The 26,775-nt window shown below is 41.9% G+C and overlaps 1 protein-coding gene across 1 annotated transcript in view; it reads right to left on the bottom strand.

Moving 5' to 3' along the window:
• Positions 1–26,775, bottom strand: part of LOC309547984 (transient receptor potential cation channel subfamily V member 1-like) — a 278,758-nt gene that overhangs the window by 113,637 nt on the left and 138,346 nt on the right. The window contains exons 8-10 of the mRNA XM_082247975.1: positions 24,205–24,357; positions 22,558–22,733; positions 16,070–16,270 (exon numbers count right to left, since the gene is read on the bottom strand). Of these exons, the coding sequence (XP_082104101.1) occupies positions 16,070–16,270; positions 22,558–22,733; positions 24,205–24,357 (530 nt within the window). The remainder of the gene's footprint in view (positions 1–16,069; positions 16,271–22,557; positions 22,734–24,204; positions 24,358–26,775) is intronic.

Genomic DNA, 26,775 nt, shown 5'->3' on the forward strand with positions numbered 1-26,775 from the left:
AAAGTAAAAAACCCTTTACCTGAACAACTTTAAAGTGTTACTAAACCCACAACAGTAAAGTCAGTCTCGTAATTCCCACTGTGGAATGTAAGGGGTAAATCCTTTGCATTGTGTAAAGAGCGGTTTGATCCTGTCTTCTCTGATCCTTCCCTTCTTTTACTATCTCCAATCAATCTGAGCCTTGGGGGCACATGCTCAGTTTGGTATGTATTACTACAGAGTTATCTTTATTTGGGAGGGGGTCATGTGATCGGCACAGGACCAATCAGCACTGTCAAGCCGGAGGGTAAGGGGGTCATAGGACAGCCGGAGTAGAATGAAAACTCCTCCTACATGCTTTAACCAGACACTGATAGAAGCCATAAGACTGCTATATACTGCTGATAAGAAAAGGTATTTAGCAGTTTATATTTACTAAAATAATTGAATTTCCATGTTCTGTGTACCTGTGTACATGTCCTTTGTATCCTGTTCTTTGTAACTGGGATGCTGTGCCTTTGTGCCCACTGATCTCCCCTCTTGTAGCTCATATAATATATAGATTCATTACACACAATTATATATTTCAAGCATTTCTTTCTTTTAATTTTGATGATTATGGCTTACAGCTAGTGAAAACTCAAAATTCAGTATCTCAGAAAATTTGAATATTGTGAAAAAGGTCAATATTGTAGGCTCATTGTGTCACACTCTAATCAGCTAATTAACTCAAAACACCTGTAATGGTTTCCTGAGCCTTTAAATGGTCTCTAGTCTGGTTCAGCAAGTTCCACAACCATGGGGAAAACTGCTGACTTGACAGTTGTCCAGAAGACAGCCATTGACAGCTTCCACAAAAAGGGTCAGTCCCAAAAGGTCATTGCTAAAGAAGCTGGCTATTCACAGAGTGTTGTATCCAAGCATAATAATGAAAAGTTGAGAGGAAGGAAAAAGTGTGGTAGAAAAATGTGCCCAAGCAACAGGAATAATCACAACCTTGAGATGATTGTAAAGCTTAAGGTTATTCAAGAATTTGGGGGGATTCACAAGGAGTGTCCTATGGCTGGCGTCAGTGCTTCAAGAGTCACCACACACAGACATATCCAGGACACGGGCTACAAATGTTGCATTCCTTGTGTCAAGTCACTCATGAAGCAGAGACAACGTAAGAAGCATCTTAACTGGGCTTAAGAGAAAAAGGACTGGACCGCTGGACCTTTCAAAGTCCTCTTTTCGGATGGAAGTAAATTTTGCATTTCCTTTGGAAATCAAGGTCCCAGGGTCTGGAGGAAGAGTGAAGAGGCACAGAATCCAAGTTGCATGAGGTCCAGTGTGAAGTTTCCACAGTTAGTGATGATTTGGGGATCCATTTCATCTGCTGGTGTTGGTCCACTGCGTTTTATCAAGTCCAAAGTCAGCACAGCCCTCTGCTAGGAAATTCTAGAGCACTTCATGATTCCCTCTGCTGACCATCTTTATGGAGATGCTGATTTCATTTTCCAGCAGGACTTGGCACCTGCCCACACTGCCAAAAGTACCAATACCTGATCACATGATCATGGTATCACTGTGCTTCATTGGCCAGCAAACTCGCCAGACCTAAATCCCATAGAGAATCTGTGGAGTATTGTCAAAAGGGAGACACCAGACCCAACAAAGCAGATGAGCTGAAGGCCACTATCAAAGCAACCTGGGTTTCCATAACACCTCAGTAGTGCCACAGGCTGATCGCCTCCATGTGCCACGCCGCATCAATGCAGTAATTCATGCAAAAGGAGCCCTGACCAAGTATTGGGTGAATACTATACTGTACATGGACACATTTTTCAGTAAGCCAACATTTCTGTATTTGAGAAACAAATTAAGTACACTCCCAGGTAGCGGTACCAGGGCGTCTAAATAGGGTAGTAAGTGCCACATCCTAATGAAAATCAAAAAAATGGAAAAAGGAAGAAACGTGGACTTTGCAGGATAGTTAAAAGTATAACATTTAATTAAATAATACATCTAAAATTTTAGAAACATTTCTGTATTAAAAATATTTTTTTTTACTGGTCTTATGTAATCTAATTTTCTGAGCTACTGAATTTTGGGTTTTCACTAGCTGTAAGCCATAATCATCAAAATTAAAATAAATAAATGATTGCACTATACACTGTGTGTGTAATGAATCACTTTTTGAATTTAATTACTGAAATAAATTAACTTTTTAATGCTATTCAAATTTTTTGAGATGCCCTTGTAGTTGTCCAACTTTAGAACTTAAAGCGGAGTTCCACCCATTTTTAATAGGTTGGAATACATAGATCTTTGTAATCCCCTTTAAAATGGCTTTTACCAATGGAAACTTTTTTTTTTGCTAGTAAATACCTTAATTTTGGCTTTATTCCTCCTCTCCTCACTTCCTGGTCCGATCGGCGATGACGTCATTCGGCGATCCGCAGTGTCTGCTGGGATGTATTCTACTTGCAGTAGCTGTATCTGTACTGAGCCGTGCCTGCCCCGCCTCCGCCCCGCCTCCTCTCATTGAATTGCATTGTATGAATGTATTAAGGCCGTTCTCTGCCCAGCCTCCGCCCCGCCTCCTCTCATTGAATTGCATTGTATGAATGTATTAAGGCTGTTCTCTGCCCAGCCTCCGCCCCGCCTCCTCTCAATACAACTCAATGAGAGGAGGCGGGGCGGAGGCTGGGCAGAGAACAGCCTTAATACATTCATACAATGCAATTCAATGAGATGAGGCGGGGCGGAGGCGGGGCAGGCACGGCTCAGTACAGATACAGCTACTGCAAGTAGAATACATCCCAGCAGACACTGCGGATCGCCGAATGACGTCATCGCCGATCGGACCAGGAAGTGAGGAGAGGAGGAATAAAGCCAAAATTAAGGTATTTACTAGCAAAAAAAAAAAAAAAAAAAGTTTCCATTGGTAAAAGCCATTTTAAAGGGGATTACAAAGATCTAAAGTTCCAAAAATGGGTGGAACTCCACTTTAAGCTAAAACCCTGAACATTCTGCTTTAAAAAAATTCCCAAGGGGACACTGTGAAGAAAAGCTAATTTTTATGCTGACACCCCCCCCCCCCCCCTATAAAAAAAAGTAATTAATAAGTTTCCAATCCTCCAATATTACTGACCACCAGTCCCTATTTTTCAGAATGTGTGGCTGGCTTTTTCTAGGTGCCATAAATGTTATCAAAGCTTAAGGGTGACACATCCAACGAGTTCAAACACAAAAAAAAAAGAAAATAAAAAGAACTTGCACCCAAACCCCTAGCTGATCTAGATTCGAGTGTGTTTGCTTTACCATAATACTGAAGATTATTTCATGACACCCAAAAGTCACCATACATTCTTTGCACAATCAACTCAAAATGTAACAAAAACTATGTAATATGAGAACCCACCTAATCTATGCAAACAATTTCTACACAATCAGGCAGGCCCTTGCACTTCGTAGTTGTTGGTAGATCTAAATGAGATTGTATATTCAGATTGTAACAAGCACGTTGAGCCTAAAAATAAATTGAACCACATGGATCAACATACTGCTTATTTGTTGTAAGTAGTTTATACTTCGCTAAACCCTTACATATTGCATTTTGTTCCTCCAGATCTCTGCTCCATTCGGCACACATGACACAATGGGGTTGATCTGTTAAAGGCTAGTTTACTTAAGCTGAAGTTGTACTTTGCAAGGGAATTATCTTCACAGCTTAATCAATGTGGTGAAATTTAAATGTGCAAATAATACCCAATCATATGCAAGGACAATGAGCCACATACTCATGACTGGATGAAGTCAGCCAGCAGAGCTTCATCTCACTCACTAAGCTCTGGGGAGAATTCCTTAGCAAAAAACAGTCTATTGTCCTTTAGTAAATCAACTCTACCGTCTACCAAAAAAATATTTCGCCTTGCTCTAACCGAAAGCAGATTTGCCATTAAAAATGTTTTTTGTTTTGACCAAACATCTTAGGCTGGAGACAGAGCCTTCATATCATTGAAGTCTATGCAGGTCGCCCCAAAGAAGCTCCGGACCCTTTTTCTAAGTCGGAGCGACTTGTGTCGCTCCTATTAGAACAGGTCCACAGTTTCTCTATGGAAGGCGACCTACGGCGACCTGTCAGGCGACCAGGTCGCCTGACAGGTCGCCCCAGTGTGAACGGGCTCTTAAAGTGATATTAAACCCGAAACCAAAAATGTACTATATTACAGCAAACCAATCATTAGATGTGGTGACTCCATTTGTTTTGTTTTTTGTTCTGCCTTTTTTTTTTCCCCCTTTGTTTTCGCCTGGTGATCTGGGCAGTAACACACCTCTTGTATTAGCATGACACCACTCTGGATGCAGTAGTACAAGAGGCACAGCAGACACAAGCATTGTAAGTCTGGGCAAGGGTAGTGTTAAATGTATTAGCACCTTCAAATACACTAACAAATCAAAGCTAAACTCCAGCTCACACGTTATATACAGTTACAGCAAACAGTTTTTTTTTTCTCCTAGGAAAAAGGTTTTACATGAACAAATAAAAGTCATCTTAAGCATTCTTGACAAAGTTTGCTTGCTGACTGGATCACCAGGTAAAAATAGAAGAAAGAAAGCGTAAAAATCTAAAACTAAACTAAATTGATTCAATTGATCGATAATGGACTTTGTTGGCACGGCCTGGACAGGCTACATGAAGGAGATACACACCGAATGCAATGGCAGTAATAGAGAATCTGACAATATAGACTTGTATTTTTCAAAATTGAAACGTCTATTGAAAAAGAAATCAAATTTGTACTGGCACACCGAATTTTTCATCCAATATATTCGGGAGGAGGTGAGCCCCATTGGCCTACGAATACAACTCTTTCCAACAATTAACAATGCCTCACAAGAACTAAAAAATGCCTGGGAACGTAAATTGACCCAGTGCAGCCTAGGGCTTATGAGCCTCTTGGTGGATCAGTACAAAAAAGACATGACACAACTTGATCTTGACATCACTACACTAAACAATGCTTTTGAGATCAAAAATCAAGTGGTGTATAATAAAAAGATTAAAGAGTTAAAAGAGTATATAACGAAAGTCAATAAGGATATTATTGCAAAAAAACAGAACAAAATGGCTAAGGATAGACTTGCTTTCCTCGAAGGCTTCGCTTACCACTGGTCTAATCCTAGGCCTGGTAACCGGACCCAGAGAGAAGGCAAGCCTAATACTTTTCGAAATGGGCGATCACCCGATGATAGCACAGAGTCTGACTCATCTGCCTCTTCTCTTTTACAGCATACTCCTCGAGGACTGTCTAATGCACGTGGTGGTTTCCATTCTATGGCACGTAAGAGGAATCTTGGTGGTGGGACTGATATGTCACAAACTCACAAAAAACGTCCTGATAACTCTAGACTCTTTAAATCCCAGTCGAACTCAGAAACGTTAGTCACCAGTAATGTTACCAATAATCAGTCCAGTAACTCTCTTCCATCTATTGAAATTGATACTCAGCAGATACCCACTACCCATTTGGGCATCATAGCCTCCCAGGCGATTGATTTATTGACATTAAATCCTAACAGACAAGCGATGGGATTACTACCAGATCCCAATCTGGAGATAAACCCTCCCCACCCAGATGAAAGCCTGGGAGCATGCGGTATATCCACTCAGGGAGGCCTTTTTCCGAATCTCCCCATGGGGGGGACGAAACAGGGTACGATGTACCCCTTTGTCACCCGCATGGGGCCTTAGGAGGGTTAACTGGAAATGGTATTATACCTGTAAACAAGAAGGGCATTGACGTTATCAATCTCACGTCGATACCCTTGACACCTGACGAAATATCAGTACTTAGGCTGGGACTTAGTTTCTGTCCCTCTTCGGACATCGATAAATATGAAACCATTAAGGATCTTTATATCTTCGCTAGAAATCTAACCTATAAATATATGTTCGACGAGGAGCGGTCTCGACTGGCTAAAGATAGAGAGATCTCAGAACGTATAAAACACTTTAAAATGAAAGAGTTTAAGGCCCTCAAAGATCTCATATTTCTTTTGGAAGAAAATGAAACCAAACGTAAAAGATCGACTGAAGATCCCTTACTTTCCCCTCTCCCCTCCCCCTTGCCCGCCCCTTCTTTGCTCCCTACGATACAAATAACAGAACAAGAAACTATGAAAAAATTCAAAAATAAGTCTTCAAAATTCCCCGATCTCACTACAAATCCCAACATCTGGGCCTTCCTAGTGGCTAGTGTTAGTGATATTAAAGCTACCCGCTTCAATAGAGGAATTTCAAACCTTACTAAATCACAATCACAAGCATTATCCACATTAAGAAAACATCCAGGGATTGTCATTAAACAAGCAGATAAGGGAGGAAACGTGGTGGTTCTGACGCAGGACTATTATGAAACCATGTGTATGGATATCTTAAATAATAAAGAATGGTATACTAAGATTCCCCCTAGCAGAACCACCCGTTACATTCAGGAATTCAAGGAAATGATCGGTGGGGCCTATCACCAAGGCCTCATCGATCAGAGTACTTATGAATTCCTGAACATTCAACATCCAAGAGAAGCCACCTTCTATGCCCTCCCAAAGATACACAAAAATGCCACTAGACCACCGGGAAGGCCAATTATATCTGGAATTGGTGCTGTGACTGAAAATGCGAGTAAATTCGTAGATTTCTTTTTGACTTCGCATGTAACGGGACTACCGTCCTTCGTGAAGGATACTTTGGATCTTTTGAAACAGATAGAGGGCCTCCACGTCCCACAGGGAGCCCTCTTGGTCACCCTGGACGTGGAGTCCCTCTATTCTAGTATTCCCCACAACAAGGGTTTGGAGACAATTAAAACGTTCCTTAGGGAGGAAGATAGAGAGAAATGGAAATTCAATGATTTCATCATTGAGCTTTTACAATACATCCTCACCCATAACTGGTTTACGTTTGCTGGCTCCCACTACCTCCAGGTGCAGGGTGTTGCGATGGGGACATGCTGTGCCCCATCGTACGCCAATCTGTACCTGGGGGGGTGGGAGCGCAAACTCTGGACAGACGATTGCTTTGCAGAGTACATCGATTCGGTGCTTTGCTGGCACCGTTATATTGATGATGTGTTTGTCATCTGGACAGACACGGAAGAAAAACTTAGGAACTTTGTTGAACAACTGAACATTAATAACTATAACTTAAAGTTTACTCTTGGATTTGACACAAGATCTGTGGCTTTCCTGGACCTACAGATTTTTATAGACATGGACCGGTGTATTGCCACCGATCTATACCGCAAGGAGTCCGCTGGCAATACACTGCTCCATGCAAATAGCTCCCATCCATCTGCTCTTGTAAAAAGCATCCCATATGCACAATATGTTAGACTGCGAAGAAATTGTACATACATTGAAGATTACAAAAAACAAGCTCAACAACTTCAATATAGATTACTGGAAAGGGGATACAGCAGATCTTTATTACGCAAAGCTTATAATCAAGCATTACAGAAAGATAGAAGAACTCTACTCTTCTGTCCTAAGAATCGCAATACAAACCCTCAAACAGTTAAACTTATCACTAAATTTTCTTCGCAGTCTCAACAGCTACGTGAAATCCTGTCTAAGAACTGGCACATTCTTAGACAGGACAACATACTTGCGAGATATACCAATACTTACCCCGAGGTTGTCTTCAGAAAAGCCTCTTCCATCCGTGACAAATTAGTGTCCTCGCACTACAACCCAGAAAAAACGTGTCGGCAAAATCCTTGTGGAATCTATAAATGTAACAAATGTGACTTTTGTCCCTGGATTAGGCAGGGCCAGCATTTTCTCTTACCCAATGGTGACACGTTTGTTCCAAAGTTTTTTGCAAATTGCTCAACACAGGGGGTGGTCTATCTGGCGTCTTGCCGATGTGGAGTGTTCTACATCGGCAAGACCATCAGAATGCTCAAACAAAGAATTAACGATCACATATATTATTCAGGAAAGGGTAAAATGATCACCCCAATTAGTCGGCATATTGATCTTTACCATAAATATGACACATCCTGTATATCCTTTATCGTGTTAGAAACCATACCCCCAGACCCCAGAGGGGGTAACTGGGATAAAAGAATATTACAAAGAGAAGTTCTTTGGATAGAGCGTTTAAACGCAACATCACCACCGGGCCTAAATGAAGTTTTATCATATAGACCCTTCCTGTAAATAGCCCTATCAGGGATTGTCCTTTTCAATGCAAACCTAGATCATGTTCCAGGATTTTACAAAACCCCCCCCCCCTCCCCCCATTACCAAGAGACTTTCTTTCAACCCCCCCCCCCTCTTTTTCTTTCCCCCAAAATCCCCCCCCCCCTTTCCCCCCCCCCCCCCCCCCCTGATCACTATACACTTCATTCCTATCAGACTAGGCTCTTTCTTTCTTTTCTTTTTGCTATTTGTGTTGTTAGTACATCCATGTCTCTATTTTTGTGCAACACATATAATTGTCATGTTGGCAATATGTTTTTAATAGTTTCTTTTTTCTCTATTTTAGGTTTTTTGTTACATCTGCCTATGATGCCGATGCCTTTGTCTGTGGAGAGAGCCATGATCGGCGTTGTCCCCTTTTACAGTGCCTGGAGGTGCGGCTGGTAGCGCCGTCACCTTACAGGAGCTTTGCTTCCCCCTCCTGCCGCCGTTGTCAGGATCCCCCTCCATGGCTGTTTTCATCTAGCACGGCCCCGAGGTCGGGTTCAGCCCGGGACTGTGAGTGGGCGGTTTTCCGCCCCTCCCTATCACCGTAGTCTTCCTGGTAGTGGGCGGCGCGTTCCGAGAGGCTGACACCGTTCTTGCTTCTCGGACCCGCCCTTACTGCACCGCACCATGGGATTGGATTATTCCATCAATATCCGCCCTATCCGGAGCAGGGGGCGGATCCTATGCCGGGCTGTGCTGACGTCACACGCCAATCCGGCGTGCTGACTCTCACAGTTGGGGGCTATTTAGCCCAGACCGAAGGGAGCCTTCGGTCTGGAGCTTTCGTGGGAGGTCACGGCCGTCCAGCCGGCATCATATTTCTTATCTTTTGATATCTTCAGGTTAGTACTCTGCACCCTGAATGGCATGGCGCCAATATCTGCTTCTCTAAAATAATGTCCTTATACCCTCTCTATATTGTCTATTGGATTCACAGGAGACTGTGTCTAACCAATTAGTAGAGGCTGCCTGCCCGACAGCAAAAGTTTTTTGCTACAGACTATTTTTTGGACATCTCCCGGATGGTTTGACCCACCATACTAAGGTATATACTATGCATATTTATCTGCATGATGCTAATAGAGGCTTAGTATTATTATTAAGCGTTCTGTAATGGCGAAATTTTCTTTCAAACTACATCCTTATACCCCATATTATGTTTATTTGGGTCTATAGGATGTTCGGTATCATCATCTAGTAGAAGCCGTCTGCCCCCTAGCAAGCCTTTTTTCACAGGCTTTTTGGTTCTTTCCGGATGGTTTGAGCCACTACTATATACATCAAGGTTGGTTCCCGTTCACATTTTTATCTGGGTGCTTTCTCTATCTGTTTCCTATCAATTCTAATATCCCCTGTCTCTGCTTACAGGGAATACAGAATTACCCTCCTGGCATTCAGTTTTCTAATGTCTATTTGTACTACGACAGTCAGCTACACTTTCCGTGACCTTACCTCTATTAATACCATTATTTTCTAAGTATTAATGGGTAAGAGATCTAATATTGAAACTTTCATTAACATATATTTATTGTATGATACTCTTTCTATTTTTGCTCATTATATGTATATATATTTTCTCTTATTAGATTAAGGATTGTTATCCTAAATATCCCCCCACCTCCTATCCTGACACACCCCCTTCTCTTCCCTGGGGTGGGTCTTCTGGCACGTAATTTTTGGATCTTCGCCCTCGTGTCTGCTCCATGACCATAGGCATGGGCATCCTTGCAATAGAGAACAGTGTTTCTATACACTGTGCTATTAACATTGCTACTCTGGTAAGATAACAATAAAAACGTGGCTAAACTCAATCAGATGGGTTATGCTATTGATAATATTGATGTGATATTGATATTTTTTATGTTCTGTTCTCCTTCCATGGGTCCCAGGAAGGTACACACACATGTACATTTATGTATATCCTGATATGTATAAATCCTAAATGCTTCTTTTTTATATATTTTTGTAGAACTGTTTCAGCCCCTATTTAAACTCCCGAAGAAGCGCCAACAGCGCGAAACATGTAGAGTTTGTCCGTGACTGGAATACAGTATTCAATACCGAGCCCCTTCATCCTCACCGCCGATGGATTCGCTTAAAGAGCTTTAATTCTTTACATTAGAAATAGCCAGAGGGCCATTCTAGCATCTTTAATCTATACAAGCTAAAGTATGGTAATCCTTGCCCACAAGGCGGTGATAGAGGTTTCGGCAATTTGGAATATATGTGCCTTTTGAATTGTATGTTTTATATTTGATTTTTGTTCATGTCTCTTTGTTTTACACTTGTGGTGACACATACACTATATATACATGTTTTTTAATTACTTCAAAATAAAATATTCTTTTTTATGACATTAGTGTCCGAGTGTTAGTGCCAATAAAGTCCATTTGTCTATATTCTTCCCATAAAACTAAACTAAACCTAAAACATCTAAGATTTAGTAATCTGAAATGTAATAAAATGTTTACTTTTGGGTTTAATACTTCTGGCGATACTTTGTGGAACCATCACTCTATTCTCCGAACCCTACAGTCTTCACTAGTGATGGGCCAAACAACCCCCGGAACCCTATTAAAGAGGTTGTAAACTGAGAAAAACGTTTTTTCTTTTCTTTACATCCTGAAAGAGAAAGACATAATGAGCTAGTATGCATCGCATACTAGCTCATTATCAAATACTTACCTTAGAACGAGCCCCCGCCGTGCAGCTCTCTTACCCGTATGATGGGCGACATGTACAGTCGCCCGTCTTCCGGGATCGCGGCATCCGGCCATCTGATTGGCCGGAGCCGTGGTGACGTCACTCCCGGCGGTCACGGCACAGGGCTCTGAAGGAACGGCACGATCGGCCGTACCTTCAGAGCGCATGCGCCAGTGACGTCACTGGCTGCATCAAATGTAAATATCTCCTAAACGGTACATGTTTAGGAGATATTTACAGTACCTATAGGTAAGCCTTAATATAGGCTTACCTATAGGTACAAGTGTCAGAGGAGGGTTTACTTCCTCTTTAAAAGTCTATGGGACCCAAACTTAAAAAATCAAGTCCCCATTTTTAAGGCTTGAATGCAAGTTATTGGCCATAGAAAGGGTATGGGGCCCGGGTACTGCTCTGGGGGACATGTATGAATGCAAATTTTTTTTTTTTGTTTTTTTAAAGATTATTTTTTAAGTAACAATGATTTTTAACCATGCTTAAAGCGGAGTTCCAGCCATTTACTCACCTGTCCAACGGTCCAGCGATGCGGCCGCCGGAAGCCTCGGTCCTCTCCCTCGGCGCTGGCATCACTGCTGTGGGCACCTGGCTGTTATTACAGTTTGCGGCTTCACAGCCGGGTACCCACTGCGCATGCGCGAGTCGCGCTGCGCGCCGTGATTGGCCGGCAATCTTCTGGGACCTCTGACGTGTCCCAGAAGATTGCAGGGAGGGAGGGGGAGAGGAGAACTTCCGCTCAGGGCGCCGCGGTGCTCCGAGCGGAAGTGGGAGCGGGTACCTGTCAAAACTAGGTACCCGCTCCCCCCCCCAAAAAATGACATGCCAAATGTGGCATGTCGGGGGGTCAGGACTCCCTAAAGCGGAAGTTCCACTTTTGGGTGGAACTCCGCTTTAAGAGTGAAACAATAAAAAATGAAAAATTCCTTTAACCACTTGACCTCCGGAAGGTTTAACCTCCTTATGACCAGGCCATTTTTTGCGATATGGCACTGCATTACTTTAACTGAGAATTGCCCGGTCGTGTGACATTGTACCCAAAAAAAGTATGTCCTTTTTCCCACAAATAGAGCTTTCTTTTCGTGGTATTTGATAACTTTGGCGGTTTTTATTTTTTGCGCTATAAACAAAACGCGGGACTGCGATATTGTGTCAGACAAATCAGACATCTGACACTTTTTTGGGAACCATTGACACGAATACAGTGATCAGTGCTAAAAATATGCTAAAATATGCACTGTCACTGTACTAATGACACCAGCAGAGAGGGGGGTTAAAATCTATGGTGATCAAGGGGTTAAATGTGTGGCCAACATGTGTTACTGTGTGTGCTGTTTTTACTAAGCAATGTGCGTTTTTTTATTTCCTGCACATTGCTGCTGTCAGAAGAGAGAGTCCTGTGTTTGCTTTTTGGTAATGTCCGGAGCCAATCGGCAGGTGCCGGCGACCAATAAGTGGCTGGCACCCACTCGCAGCTGGGGCGGCAGAGGCGCTCTCTACCCTGGCGCGCGGACCCAGCAGAGTGGGTGTCCTGCCGCAGTATATCTATATGGGGGTGGTCTGCAAGTGATTAAATATAGTGCCTGGGGGGGGGGGGGTTCCCTTAGTCTGCCTGTAAAATGGCACATCTGTACCGTGTATAGAACCTGCTGCAGCAAAACTTGACATACCTGTATATAAAGAGAAAAAAAAAGTTACATTTAAATTGATTTTCCTTGCTGCAAGCTTTCTTTAAAAAAAAAAAAAGAAAATGGCGTGGGGGTTCCTCCCAGAATCCATACCAGACCCTTATCCGAGCATCTAGAGTGGTAGGCCAGGAAAGGGCGAGGAAGAGCGAGTGCCCCCCTCCTCCTGAACCATACCAGGCCACTTGCCCTCAACATGGGGGGGTTGCTTTAGGGCAGTCCCTCTTCCCTACAACCCTGGGCGGTGGTTGTGGGGGTCTGCTGGCAGGGGGGTTATTGGAATCTGAAAACCCCCTTCAACAAGGGGGCCCCCCACAGATCCCAACCCCCTATGTGAATGAGTATGGGGTACAATGTACTTTGGGGTGCCCCCCTGCCCCAATCTCCCATGTTGAGGGAATGTGGCCTGGTAAGGTTCAGGAGGTGGGGGCCGCTCACTCGTCCCTCCCCTTTCCTGCATGCTCAGATAAGGGACTGGTATGGATTTTGGGGGGGCCCCACACCATTTAAAAAAAAATGTCATCCATACTAAACCCAAAGGCCCTGGTATAGAATGGGGGGTGGGGGACCCCCACACAGTTTTTTCTTTTCCCACATTTTTGTATTGCCGGCAATGTTTTTTTTTTAATCCAGGTTCAGCGCACAGTGCATTGTGGGACATTCGGTGGGCAAACATCCCGCTGAGTGCCCTGCAAGTTCGGGCATTCAAACGGGCACTGTTCGGGGCCGAACCAATCGCCCATCACTAGTCTTCACAAAGAAAAAGCCCATCATCTCGACACTGTTTATATGGAAATGCATTTCTGCCCTTGGAAGTCTCCTGAGAGGCAATCAGCTCCACAATTTATCCAGGTCAAACATATACATCTTTACATGGCCCTAGCTGAATGTTTCTTGGTACGATTTAATTCCTGAACTGTCTTTACCTGTACATGTATGCAGAAGATGCCAATGGAAGTAGAGAAAGCAACAATTAAATTAATACAAATGCATATTTTCATATCCATAAAGTAAAGAGTTTCACCGCTAAAACCACTCATCCCTGTGAAGTATCCTAGAGGAAGTCTGTGCTCAGAAAAACAAGCAGCAGAGATACAATCCTCACAACAGCTAATGAGCCCAGGAAATTTAAGGAGTCTTGAGAAAAGACATCATTTATATAATTGTGTTAGTTTCTTCTCATTTACCAGCAGATTTTCTGTTATTATGGCAGGATTCTGTACAGAAGAAAGCCAAGTGCTAACCGTCATATTGAAAAAGGATAGAGAGAGGTGAGGCTGCGATCGAAGTGTAATATAAAACGTATTTATTGGAGTGAAAGGCTATTGGCAACTTACACAATCAGTTATAAGAACTCGCTCATAAGTAGGTAAGGGCCTCTGGTGGTAATTGTCAGCATAGCAGGACTACTTAGTACAAGCGAACACACTAGGTGGGTTGATAGGCAACATGTAGAGCCAAGATGACATGCCATAAGTGCAATAAATATTACTCGGAGTCTGGCAGACAGATTTTTTATTTCTGCTTCCTCCATCAGAGCTGGGTTTTTGGCCCTACTTGTGGACAAGGCTGCAACTTTTATAGAACAGACCCCATGCTTCACATGCCAGAGCCACCTGCTGACCATTGTGATATAAAAAAAAGCACCATTTCTAATGTACCATGTGAGTTGCTAATTTACATGCGCCTAATACTGCCTGTAATTTACAGCACTTAATCTGCCCCCCCCCCCCCCGGTGTGTCTTCTTGGCTCTACAGATTACCCACTAGCCCACCTAATATGTTCTGCTATGCTAAAGATTACCACCAGATGCCTTTACCTATTGATAAGTGAGTTCTTTTAACTGTTAGTGTAAGTTGCCTATTGTCTTTCACTCCAATAAAAATGTTTTATATTACACTTAGACTGCGCCCTATCCTTGTTCTATCTATTCACCCAGAACCACTTCAGTCTCTAAGGAGGTCCCGCATCAAGTATCATAGGCCAGCAAGAAGTTGTCCTGGATGTTAAAATTGAACCTATGGACTTTTTTCTGAAGTCATTATATCATCAATATACACATGACTCTCATTGTGCCATATAACCCCCCTTTTTCTATCTAAACTGAAAAAGGAGTCAGCCGTGAAAATCACCAGAAAAACACAACTCGTTGCATTATGTATATTGTGGATTAGGCACAGTCTATGACAAGGCTTTGACCTAATATCAAATTCTAGTTTTGATAAGAAATAATTGGCTGGAGTTTAAAACGGAAAGATTTTTTAATGCCATTCAATTACAATGTGGCTCAAATAGCGATACAAAAGTCTTTGCATACTTCAGGTTTTATTAGATCTGATTCAGGTATCAAAACCTTTTCAACATCCAACAACTGAAAGTCTGTGAAGGGTACCTTTAGGTAGGCTTACTTAATAAAGGGAAAATGCAGCTCTGATTAAAAAATACATGTTTTTAAACCCCTTTTTTTTCTAAAGCTAAAGTGAAAAGGAAGCTGCTGGTGAGGTTTGTAAACATATCAACGTGGAAATTCATCAAAGGAAAAAAACTGAACTTTAGGGACTGGGAGAGCACGTGACAGTGTCCTGTGCCACCTAACAATACAGTGTGCCATACCTAGGTGTCCAGTTGCCAGGCATGTGTGCTGTGGGAGTATACATTTACTAAAGCTGGCCATACATGCTTTGAATTTCTCCCATCAGAGACATCCATTGATTTCCCCAATCCTGGATAAAGGAAGATCAGCTACCAGCTATTGTATTCAGCAGCTGCTGCACCAGATAATGCTAAATACCTGAACACTGCTTGCATCTAACGTAAAGGCTGCTCTGGTGAACATTTTCAGACTGGCTCCTTTTGACAAAAGCTGGCTAAAAACTTGTGCAAAGTGAAAAGTGATTCTAAAATGAAAACGTTTCATTCCCTGCATTAAGGTAAAGAACACCTTACCACTTTTTGTGCTAGCCATCCCCCCAAACACTTACCCGAGTCCTCTATTGATTCAGTGCTGTGCCTGTCTGCATCTCTTCTCTCCCTGCTTTGAGAGGCTTCACTGAAAGCAGCAGGAACCATTTGCTGTCTGTTAAATCCTGTGAGGAGGAAGAAAGGCTGAGCCATGCTATGTGTGTCTCTGGATGCACACAGCCCAGCTCAGGAACACATAAGCACATGTGCTCCTTGTTTCTAATATCGCATTTACTCCATTTCAGACTAATACTGCAGAGCAGTGTACGGCCTGCTTTACACAGAACTTCAGGAATGGAGTGTAATACATGCAAATGCTGCTGACAGGGACTCCTTTACAGCGAACTTGTTATTCTGCCCAGTTTGGGAAAGTCTAATTTCTATATTAAGGCTCAAATTATAACTTATATTTTTGGATCCATAACTAAATAGATATATGTAAATTCCAAGCAGTTGCTGCAACGTATAATATAAATTAAATAACCATTACCTAGTTCAGCTGTCCACTGGGCCAGCATTCCGACAAAGGAGGCAAACACATTTCCACCATTTAGGGATGCAGCTACTGCTAGGTACCGATTGTTCATGTATGGAAAATAAGTCACAGCTTCAGCAGGTGTGGGGTGGTCTTCAGGCTGGAAACCCTCCGGCATACAGAACGTCAGCTGGGCAGAAGTGCCAACATTAAAGACTTTTGGAACAAAAGGAATATGAAGAGTCAATGATAAGAGCAAAAAAACAAAAACAAAACAGTATAACGTGAGCTAAAATGCAGCCCGTGTACAAATGAAAGATAAGCAACTGATACGGTTGGAGGAAGACACATTGATCCAAAGCCCTCCGAAAGGTTATACAATTTTTTATTTTTTTTTTTAGTAAAAAAAATATGTTTATGATTACTAAGCAGCTATTTTGACCCATTAAAAAAAAAAAAAAAAACTATGAATTTCTAATATAGTAACTTCCTTTAACACCAGGGCCATCGCTAGCAATGGGTTACCTGTAGAGCCTGACAACCACCATAAGTTCCAAGTTCGTCAACATGGGTACCCAATATGATAAACAATACTGTGATGCTGTAGATTCTGATTCATATTCTCATGCTCACATATGTCCTGGAAATTAGACTAAATAACAATGTACCCAGGCAAACCAAAGAGGTGCAGCTCATGAGACTTTGCAGAGCCTTTTGTATCCTGCAAGCCGCCAGCTGAGAATCATTGACATAAGGCACAAACAGATCTGACATTATAAGCAGTATTTATCACTGACATATGGATGACCTGAAATAACTAATATTTTCCAAACACAATAAACTTACTACTATCATGGCAGATTAGACAGTTATATGCAGTATCGAATAACCTGGGGCATAAGGCAAAAATAGCTCCCAATGACTACTGGCATCCAACCGTTACTGATAGAAACAGAGAAATTGCAGTTGATAACTTCCTTCTGAAAAAAGATAGTTGTCTGACTTCTTCACTGCCAATGGCACAAGCATGGAAATCAGAAACTTCAGTGTGAAGACATAACGCCTAATCTGCATAAGGTCCACTTCCAGACACAAAATAAAAGAAGCCATTCTCCATTAAATACCTCATGTACATTTATTAAAGTATTCCAAGCACAAGCTGATCCACCTGTCCCACAAAAACCAATGCATTTCACTCCACCCAGAGCTTTTTTGCATATCGAATAAGCTCTGGATGGAGTGAAACGTGTTACAGCTTGCGGGATAGCTGGGTCAATTTGTGATTGATTACTACCGTAAATGTGCACAAGGTTTTTAATGGAGAGCAATGTCTTTTCTTTTGTGTTTGGGAGTGGACCTCATGGAGAGGCAAGCGACTGCCAGAAGATGGACAGGACACTTTGCTGTATATGTATCTTAGGGTCTCTTCACACTAGCACTTTTGGTGCGCACCCGGGTTCGATTGACGTCAGAATTCGGTTCTTTTTGATGATGTGAACACTGTCTTTGAACTCGAGTGCGCACCCGCAAACCGTACCCGAGTCCACATAAAAAGGGTGGTCTGGGGTACGGTTTATGTGAACTCCAGTATGGTTCGCTTCTGATGAGAAAGCAATCGTACCAAAGCAAGTAATTCTATCCATTTTGGCACCTTCTCGTTTACAGCGGTTGCCAAGCAACATGAGTACGCGCCGGCTGCAGCTTGATGACACAAGTGTACCGCGGTTCGGATACAAAAATCAAATGTGAACACAGTCCATCGGGGGCAGGGGGAGCAATCGAACTCTGGTTCGGACCAGGCAATCGCACCAAGTGTGAAAACACCCTTAATCTGCATACTTGTTCTGGGTAGTGTCTCAAAGTACTGAAGCCATTTCAGCATAGCCACTACAGAACTGGCATGTTCAAAAAAATAAATAAATAAATAAAAGCCGTCACACACTCTTATCCCCCCACTGCATGCTTCTCAGTAAGTAAAGAATGTATAAAAATTACATATAAATTGTTCACTACAAAGTAGCAAAAAAGTAGTAAAAAATATGGAATGCAGCATCCATTGGGGTTGACACTGTAGCCTTTATTCCACCAAATGCCTCCTAAACCACAGCTAATGCAGAAAAGTTGAAAAGCACCAGTTACAATGTAGCACCGGGCACTCTTGCTTATAAGTCCCTGAATCAGGGTAGATAGTCCTGCAACCAATCAACAGAGAATACATAAAACATCATAACAGATATATGGGGGCGGTCATTGCTGAAATCCTTTTGAAAATGCTAGTTGTCTGGTTTTGCATGACTAATGAATTTTTACGTCATGAACTTAGAACAAGTATGCTTTAAATTAGTCAAAATTCCACCTCTCTATACCTGTTCCAGGTCAGCATCTCAGAAACATTGAAGCCAAAAAGAATGACAGCCAGTAACTAGCATTCTCAAAAGGCTGATCCTGTAAAATAGAGCCAGCCAACACAAGCAGGCAGTGATCTTACCATTCTGCACATACAGGAATATGTGAGAATATTCCACATTTAGTTGGAGAAGCATCACATACAAACAAAATGTGTATGATATGGGCCTATGAGATCAGTTTAATAAAGAGCAAATGATCCTTATGACGGTCACAAGCAGGATTTTTTCAGGACTCTAAGTGCAGCCATTTAGGTACCAAGCCAGATGCCATCATGCTAAACACACAACACTCCATGTATGGGACTGTCATTAAATGAATTGCTGTGGACATGATGTAGCGCAGTACATGTGGCTTTCAAAGTGACATCCTGGCATACCGCCATTGCTGCAATGAAAATAAACTGTTAATGATGTCAGGCATAGAAACGTCTGTGCTCTGTCCCTTGTAATTACCACACATTTTACAGAATTATTAAATGAAAAATAAAAACTGTGACTGGAAGAAGCTTCTGTATCCTGGGGTAGCTTCCGTGCTGCAAATATAATTCTGCTATTAGTGACCATACACAGTTTAATGCCAGACAGCTGCCATGTCTGACTTCCATAATACAGTGGCACTATAAAAAGGAGGATATGGATAATATTAGAAAAAAAAAAGAAAAAAAAAAAGAAAGTTCTTTTATGTAGGTCTCATTCATATTGGTGCAGAGCCCCATAAAGCATGAAGAACCATTTGCTTATCTTTTTGGACTAGCGAGAAGCTGCATGCAGGCAGCCTTAATAAAGTGAATGCAGACTAAGATTCCCCTGCACAGCCCAATTTGACAGGTACGCAGGGATGCAAGCATGGCACCCTGAAGAAGAGCTGCCTGCACATAGCTCCCTGCTAGTCCAAAAAGATAAACAAAGGGCTCTTCACCTGTGTGAATGAGCCCTTTAAAAAAAAAATGTCACTTTAATCTGTTTTCCCATACAAAAGTTCTATTGATTTATTTACCGTAGTTATTTATTACATCAGTGCTTCCAAAGTAGTATTTCTGTTAGAAGTCAGGGAAGGGCTGACCAAGTATTTATGCCACAAAGCTTATCGGTATTGGGTACCAGTTCTATTGGAAAGGGGTGCCCTTCTTTCAGTGAGCCATCTCAACACCCACTCATACTGAATGGCACATCATCATGGCAAGCGGAAGCACACTCACCTCTTTGTCATGCCTAATGTGCTAGTCCAGGGTGGCCCTGGGTAAAAGTGAGGAACACGCTTTTTTATTTCCTCATTAAAAAAAAAAAAAAATACAGATTCAGCACTATGGAAAGCTCTGGCTGGCACATTTGCTGCCTTTATAGCTTGCTGAACGTCTGACATTTGCTGACTAAAGCATTAGCTGGGTGCACATTGTGACTGGCAAATAAGGGGGGTTATTCGTATTAAATAACCAATATAGTTTACTTTATATACCAATATCCAATCTCAGGGGGAAGCTATTATTACAATACAATCCATAAATACATAAAAAAAAAAAAGAAATCAAAAAAGTCTAATCATACACTAGCAAACCAAGAGATGATTCCAGAGAAGGTAACCTAACTGATAATATCACAATGTGTAAGAAATGGTTCTAAAGCCTTTTTTTTTTTTTTTTAAATTAAAATATAAAAGAGGTTTATATTTATCTGCTCTGTGTTAGCGGTCCCCCGCTGGCGCTCTCCTCTCCTGCCCTCTTTAGCAAGCTTGCTCCTGTGAGTGCACCTGTGAGGGTGCGCTCCAGTGCCGGGCTGTGTGCATCCATAGACACACACGGCACAGCTCGGCCTCACCCCTGACTCTCTCCTCACAGGATCTGACTGTCAGCAGCAGGAGCCCATGGCTCCCGCTGCTCTCAGTGATGCCTGTAAAAAAAGGAAGAGGAGAGAGAAGACCTGCAGCTGGGCACAGCATTAGAACGATAGAGGACTCAAGGCTTACTACCAGGCATTAGGGTGGTTCCATTTTCTGAAGGCATCACACCTTGTAACGAAACGCGTCATTTTGGAACACATGTTGGTCACGTGGTCGCGAGGCGGAAGTAGCAGGGCAGGTGGAACGCACGCTTGTATTTTGCGCGCTGTTCTCTGCCTATGTCCCCACATGGCCTGTTTTACAATCTGACAGGCTATCTGACCTTAGGGCCACGTTCTGATGCCTAGGATATAAAATGTTTTTATTAATGCTTGTACCAGTACCTAAGCCTTTGTAAAACCATTTTTAATTAAATAAAAGGACTTTTTTTTACGGAATTCACTATTTTTTTTTATTTACATCCATATCTAAACCCTTACTGGCTTGCCTGGAGCACGAGAAGAAGGAGGAGAGTGAACAGGTACCCAGGAGTGTGCCGTAACTTAGTCACGGAGACCACCTGAGTCTTTGTGATCCCTTTGCCATAAGTCAAGAGAAGATCCACACCATCTGGTGAGTTTTTTCCACCCCCTGAGCAATCGTGGTGGGCCTGGTTTCCACCTTTTGCACGATACAACAATCAGCATTCTTTCTGGGACTAACACTACTCCTCATCTATGCCGCAAATGTTAATTTAGATCTGGACTTTTTGATTTATTCATTGCACAGGTTTTACCCATCTCTTCGTAAGAACATTTTGTCATAGTAATATTGTACCAATGCACTTTAATAAGACCCCTAGTGGTGCCACAATTCTTTGAATATCTTATGTATTTATCGATGATATATTTTTGTCCTTTATGTTTTAGCAAATGCACTTTACACTAGTGGTGTTGAAAGTTTTTTGAAGATTTTCATTTATGTAATTTTTTGTTACATGTTAATTATGTTTTAGCACATGCACCTTATACAATGGTGTTGACAGTTTTTTTTTTTTTTTAAAGATTTATGTAACCTTTTCTTGACATAAGCTTTCATTTATGTTTATAGCACATGTACATTTATTAGCATTTTGTTTGTCTACTGTATTGTAAGTCTACACTAGTGGGGAGTTAGTCGAACTTGGATAATTGAGAGCACTTTTATATCTAGCAAGTGCTGTGTTGCGGGAGAGGTCAGAGTGACACATTTCCTTATTTTTTGACTATCACTTGGCTTTAGCAGGCTGGGCTACCGCAGCTGCTTTATAAAACATAAAATGTATAGTTTTACATTTTTTTAGACCACCTATTCACATTTTTTTCTGGCGCGGGTGATTTAATATATCTTTTATTAGGGTGGTTTATTTAGTTTGCGCACATACAGACACACACAGTTGTTACACGGTTTGTGATTAAGGATGAATATCTCACCACCTTATACAGAATTACTCCATGCTTTATAGGATGTTGTTACCAGTGATCCCACTGATGTTATATTGATCTATATAAGCCATATACGGACAGGCTGGTAAGGATCTGTTTTAGCTTATTTTACATATTTGTTTTTGTTAGATGCAACTTTGAGGTTTAATTTAGGAATTAAAGAGATATATTTCTTACACACTGTGGTATTATCGGTTATATTACCATCTGGGGGGATTATCTCACTTATAAGGGGCTTCTTTCTTTATGTAATAATCTTCCCTAGTGCACTTAGAGCAGCTTCACACTGCCCCGCTGTTTTTGTGCGGGTTAGCTGCACTTTTCTATAGACTTCTATGAAGTCCTGCAGTTTTGGTGCAGTTTAAGAAAGCACACATCTTCGGTACTGCATCTACGGAGGCATCTTCGGTACACTTTCTGAAACTGCACCAAAACCACAGGGCATCATAGAAGTCTATGGAAAAGCGCATCTACCTTGCATGAAAACAGCAGGTTAGTTGCGAGTGGGACTGCGCCGGGACAGTTTGAAGCCGCCCGTAGGCAATGTGCTCACAGGTGATTATTGGAACACTCACCAAGTATTCCCAGTGCCTGCAGGGGTACCCCTCTATCCAGTGCTTTGTGCAGAATTAGTAGTAAAAAAAAAAAAAAAAAAGAGGCGTGTTAATTGCTTTAGAAGAATGCACAGAGCAGTGTCTGCAAACTTTACCACTGTAGCCCAGTTGATTTTAATCATTCCTCCAGCAGCCCCCTGATTTTCAATCTGGCACCTGCATGCACAAAGCCTGTCAGTACCTGCATCAGTGCTCTCAGTTGCAGAAGAAAAGACCGAGCACTGGAAGTCTCCCAGTGAGACTCCAACCTCTGTCCCTTGTGGAATGCCACACCAGTCATACAAAGATTTCCCTGCTATGCACCCGGCATCTACGACAGGAGGAAGCAGAGAAACTGGAAAGCCCCGTTCTTGTAAACTAAAACACAAGAATAGAAAAGCTCTTAATCCTAATTTCTAAAAAAACGAACAAATAAACAAATCAGTAGAGTTACAAAAGTTACACAATTACACAAATTGAGAATGGTAATATTTTAGGCCCATGTCAGTTAGGCTATAGGCTATACTCCAGTAGAGTGATGACCTAAGTGTGGAACTTGTCCTTATTGGTAGCACTCTTCCCCATATTCAGTGATACACAGCAGTTCTACAAGGTTCCATAATGGGAAAAGCCTGCACCTAGCCTGCAAGTATATGGATCTCTAATTTTGGTTTTTGAAAAAAAAACAAGAGCAGTGAAGAGCTGCCTATGTCAATGTAGGCCACAGCCTATGGACAATACTACTTGCTGACTTGAGTTCTTCAGTGGGCACTATATATATGGGATGGCCTGGGTAAAGTCATGCTGCTAATTCCCTAATAATCAAAACTAATGTTATCCTTTACAACATGGCTAAGGGGTGGTTTAGTGTAAGTAGAGGGGCTTTATTGTAAAGAGTGGGGTTGATTTATTAAAACTGGAAAGTGCAAAATTTGGTGCAGCTGTGCACAGTAGCCAATCAGCATCTAATTTAGCTTGTTCAATTAAGCTTTGACAAAAAACCTGGATTGGTTTCTATGCAGCGCTGCACCAGATTTTGCACTCTCCAGTTTTAGTAAATCAACTCCAAATGAAAGGCATCCTACTATTCTAAACAGAATCATTTGACACTTATTGTGCATGGTATCTAACTACAGCTTTATTTTATACTGTGAGACTACATGTCTACTGTTAACTGTATAGTATTTGACTGTAGCCTATGGTGCATGGTATCTGTCTGCAGCATTAGTTTATATTGTATGTACAAAGTACAAGTTTATTGATGTTTTATAAGTCTGCAGGAGACGAAGGTCGGCCATACGCGGTTTAAACCTCGGCCGTTCCGACAGGAACCAGCGGAGATTCGAACCATTATTAGGTTGGCTGAATTACCCAATCGATCAACTTGGGTACAACCAGCCTGCTGGATGCGCTTGCGATTATTGCAAGTTGCTGCTAAAGCTGCTAGCGATAATCACTGTCTTCTCCCGGTTGCTCTCCCGCCGGGACAAGACAATGGCCCGTCAGGAGGGATTCCCCAGTCAACACTGTCTGTGTTGATGGGGAAATCAAGCGAATTTGGTTGCAGGAAAGAAATTTGCACCACCTATGGTCTGCCAAAGGAGACAGCGCAGCTTCTAGTAGTAATTTAGTAATAGTAATAGTAGTAATTCTAGTAGTAATCTAGTATTCCTGATGTCAAGCAAAGTTAACAAAAAAACATGCTCAGCATGCTTGATAAAAACAGCAAGCTTGCTTTTTTCAGTAATAAGTCCTTTAATTCTAGAAGAGTCTGGTACAATCAATTAGAGATAAAAAGTGAATACCACCTTAAACGCTATACTAGGTTCTACCACAATAATTCACTTACATGTATATATTCCAAGTTTTGGTCCTGGTGTTAAAGTATCCCCAACTAGCTGCATTCTGAACAGACATCACGGGTGTCTTCATCCCACATAGCATAGAAACAACGTAGTCCTGGATTGTCCCTGCTGCGTCATATTCACGGAGAAAGTCTGGTCTTTCCAATAGTGGAAAAGTGTCAAATTAATATAGAGCATACAAATACTAAAAGGTTTTAAACATTTTATGCACACATTTATATTATTAAAGCTGAAGTTTAGTTATGGCAATTCTTACATACAGTACCTTGAAATTTTCCACATACTGTCATGTTACAACCAAAAGAAAAGATAAATTTGGATTCTGTGTTTTAAACCTGGAATCTTGCCAACATCCCTAATGAATATGGAACAAAAAATAACCCCTGAGGATTGGGACTTTCAACGGCAAGAACCAGGACTTGAGTATGAAAATATATAAATTTTATTGCACGTATAACAAAGATGAAAAATACATAATCACACATAAAATATATGATAAAAACAAGGTCATAGATACGTCTTGGAACCAAGAGGGTCTGAGGTGTCTGGATCGGACTAGACGCGTTTCGGTCCAATTGCCTTTCTCGATAGTCCAGAGAACACCAGAGCTCAGACAGATATGTAAGACCTCTGTGGAATCCAGGACGTGAGACCAAAGGGATGGGCCTTGGTGGATGAGAAAAAGGCCTTCAATTGTCTATGGCCGCAAGTAGTATACGCCGCCATTACTCACACATACAGGGCTGTACGGGTCAACAGGGATGCAGTGCTGGATACGTCCCAGCACTATATATTTATCGGGGGACACCTCCATCCTACTACTAATTCACAGATGATCTGTGTGTTTTTGACCTTACCTTGGAGATCCTCGTGGGAATTTCTGATCGTGGAGCTCTCTTCTCACTGTCATTTGCCAAACCACTGTGTATTTGGCTTATAACCATTTAAATCTCCTTTGGAAGCCCATACAACATTAACAAATTGTTCTGAGCCTACCTTACATAGACCCAGCCAAACTGGCGTATACTACTTGCGGCCATAGACAATTGAAGGCCTTTTTCTCATCCACCAAGGCCCATCCCTTTGGTCTCACGTCCTGGATTCCACAGAGGTCTTACATATCTGTCTGAGCTCTGGTGTTCTCTGGACTATCGAGAAAGGCAATTGGACCGAAACGCGTCTAGTCCGATCCAGACACCTCAGACCCTCTTGGTTCCAAGACGTATCTATGACCTTGTTTTTATCATATATTTTATGTGTGATTATGTATTTTTCATCTTTGTTATACGTGCAATAAAATTTATATATTTTCATACTCAAGTCCTGGTTCTTGCCGTTGAAAGTCCCAATCCTCAGGGGTTATTTTTTGTTCCATGTTACAACCAAAAAGTAAATGTATTTTTTGGGGATTTTATGTGATAGACCAACACAAAGTGGCACATATGTTAAGTGGAAGGAAAATTATAAATTTTTTTCAACATTTTTTACAAATAAATATCTGAAAAGTGTGGTGTGCATTTGTACTCAGCCCCCTTTACTCTGATACTCCTAACTAAAACCTAGTGAAACCAATTGCCTTCAGAAGTCACCTAATGAGTAAATGGAGTCCACCTGTGTGTAGTTTAATCTCAGTATAAATACAGCTGTTCTGTGAAGCCCTCAGAGGTTTGTTAGAGAACCTTAGTGAACAAACAGCATCATAAAGGCCAAGGAACACACCACACAGGTCAGGGATACAAGTTGTGGAGAAGTTTAAAGCAGGGTTAGGTTATACAAAAATATCCAAAGCTTTGAACATCTTATGAAGCACTGTTCAATCCATCATCAAAAATAGAAAGAGTATGGCACAACTGCAAACCTACCAGGACAAGGCCGTCCACCTAAACTGACAGGCCGGGCAAGGAGAGCATTATATAGAGAAGCAGCCAAGAGAATCATGGTAACTCTGGAGAAGCTGCAGAGATTCACAGCTCAGGTGGGAGAATCTGTCCAGTGTCCACAGGACAACCATTAGTTGTGCAATCCACAAATCTGGCCTTAATGGAATTGTGGCAAGAAGAAAGCCATTGTTAAAAGAAAGCCATAAGTCCCATTTGCAGTTTGCGAGAAGCCATGTGGGTGACACAGCAAACATTTTAAAGAAGGTGCTCTGGTCAGATGAGACCAATAATGAACTTTTTGGCCTAAAAAGCAAAACGCTATGTGTGGCGGAAAACTAACATTGCGCATCACCCTGAACACACCATCTCCACCCTGAAACATGGTGGTGGCAGCATCTTGATGTGTGGATGCTTTTCTTCAGCAGGGACAGGGAAGCTGGTCAGAGTTGATGGGAAGATGGATGGAGCCAAATACAGGGCAACCTTAGAAGAAAACCTGTTAGAGACTGCAAAAGACTTGAGACTGAGGCGGAGGTTCACCTTCCAGCAGGACGACCTTAAACATACAGCCAGAGATACAATGGAATGGTTTTGATCAAAGCAAAGCATATTCATGTGTTAGAATGGCCCGGTCAAAGTCCAGACCTAAATCCAATTTAGAATCTGTGGCAAGAG

This window comes from Pelophylax lessonae (genome assembly GCF_965119305.1).
Source record: "Pelophylax lessonae genome assembly, chromosome: 2".
Classification (NCBI taxonomy): domain Eukaryota; kingdom Metazoa; phylum Chordata; class Amphibia; order Anura; family Ranidae; genus Pelophylax; species Pelophylax lessonae.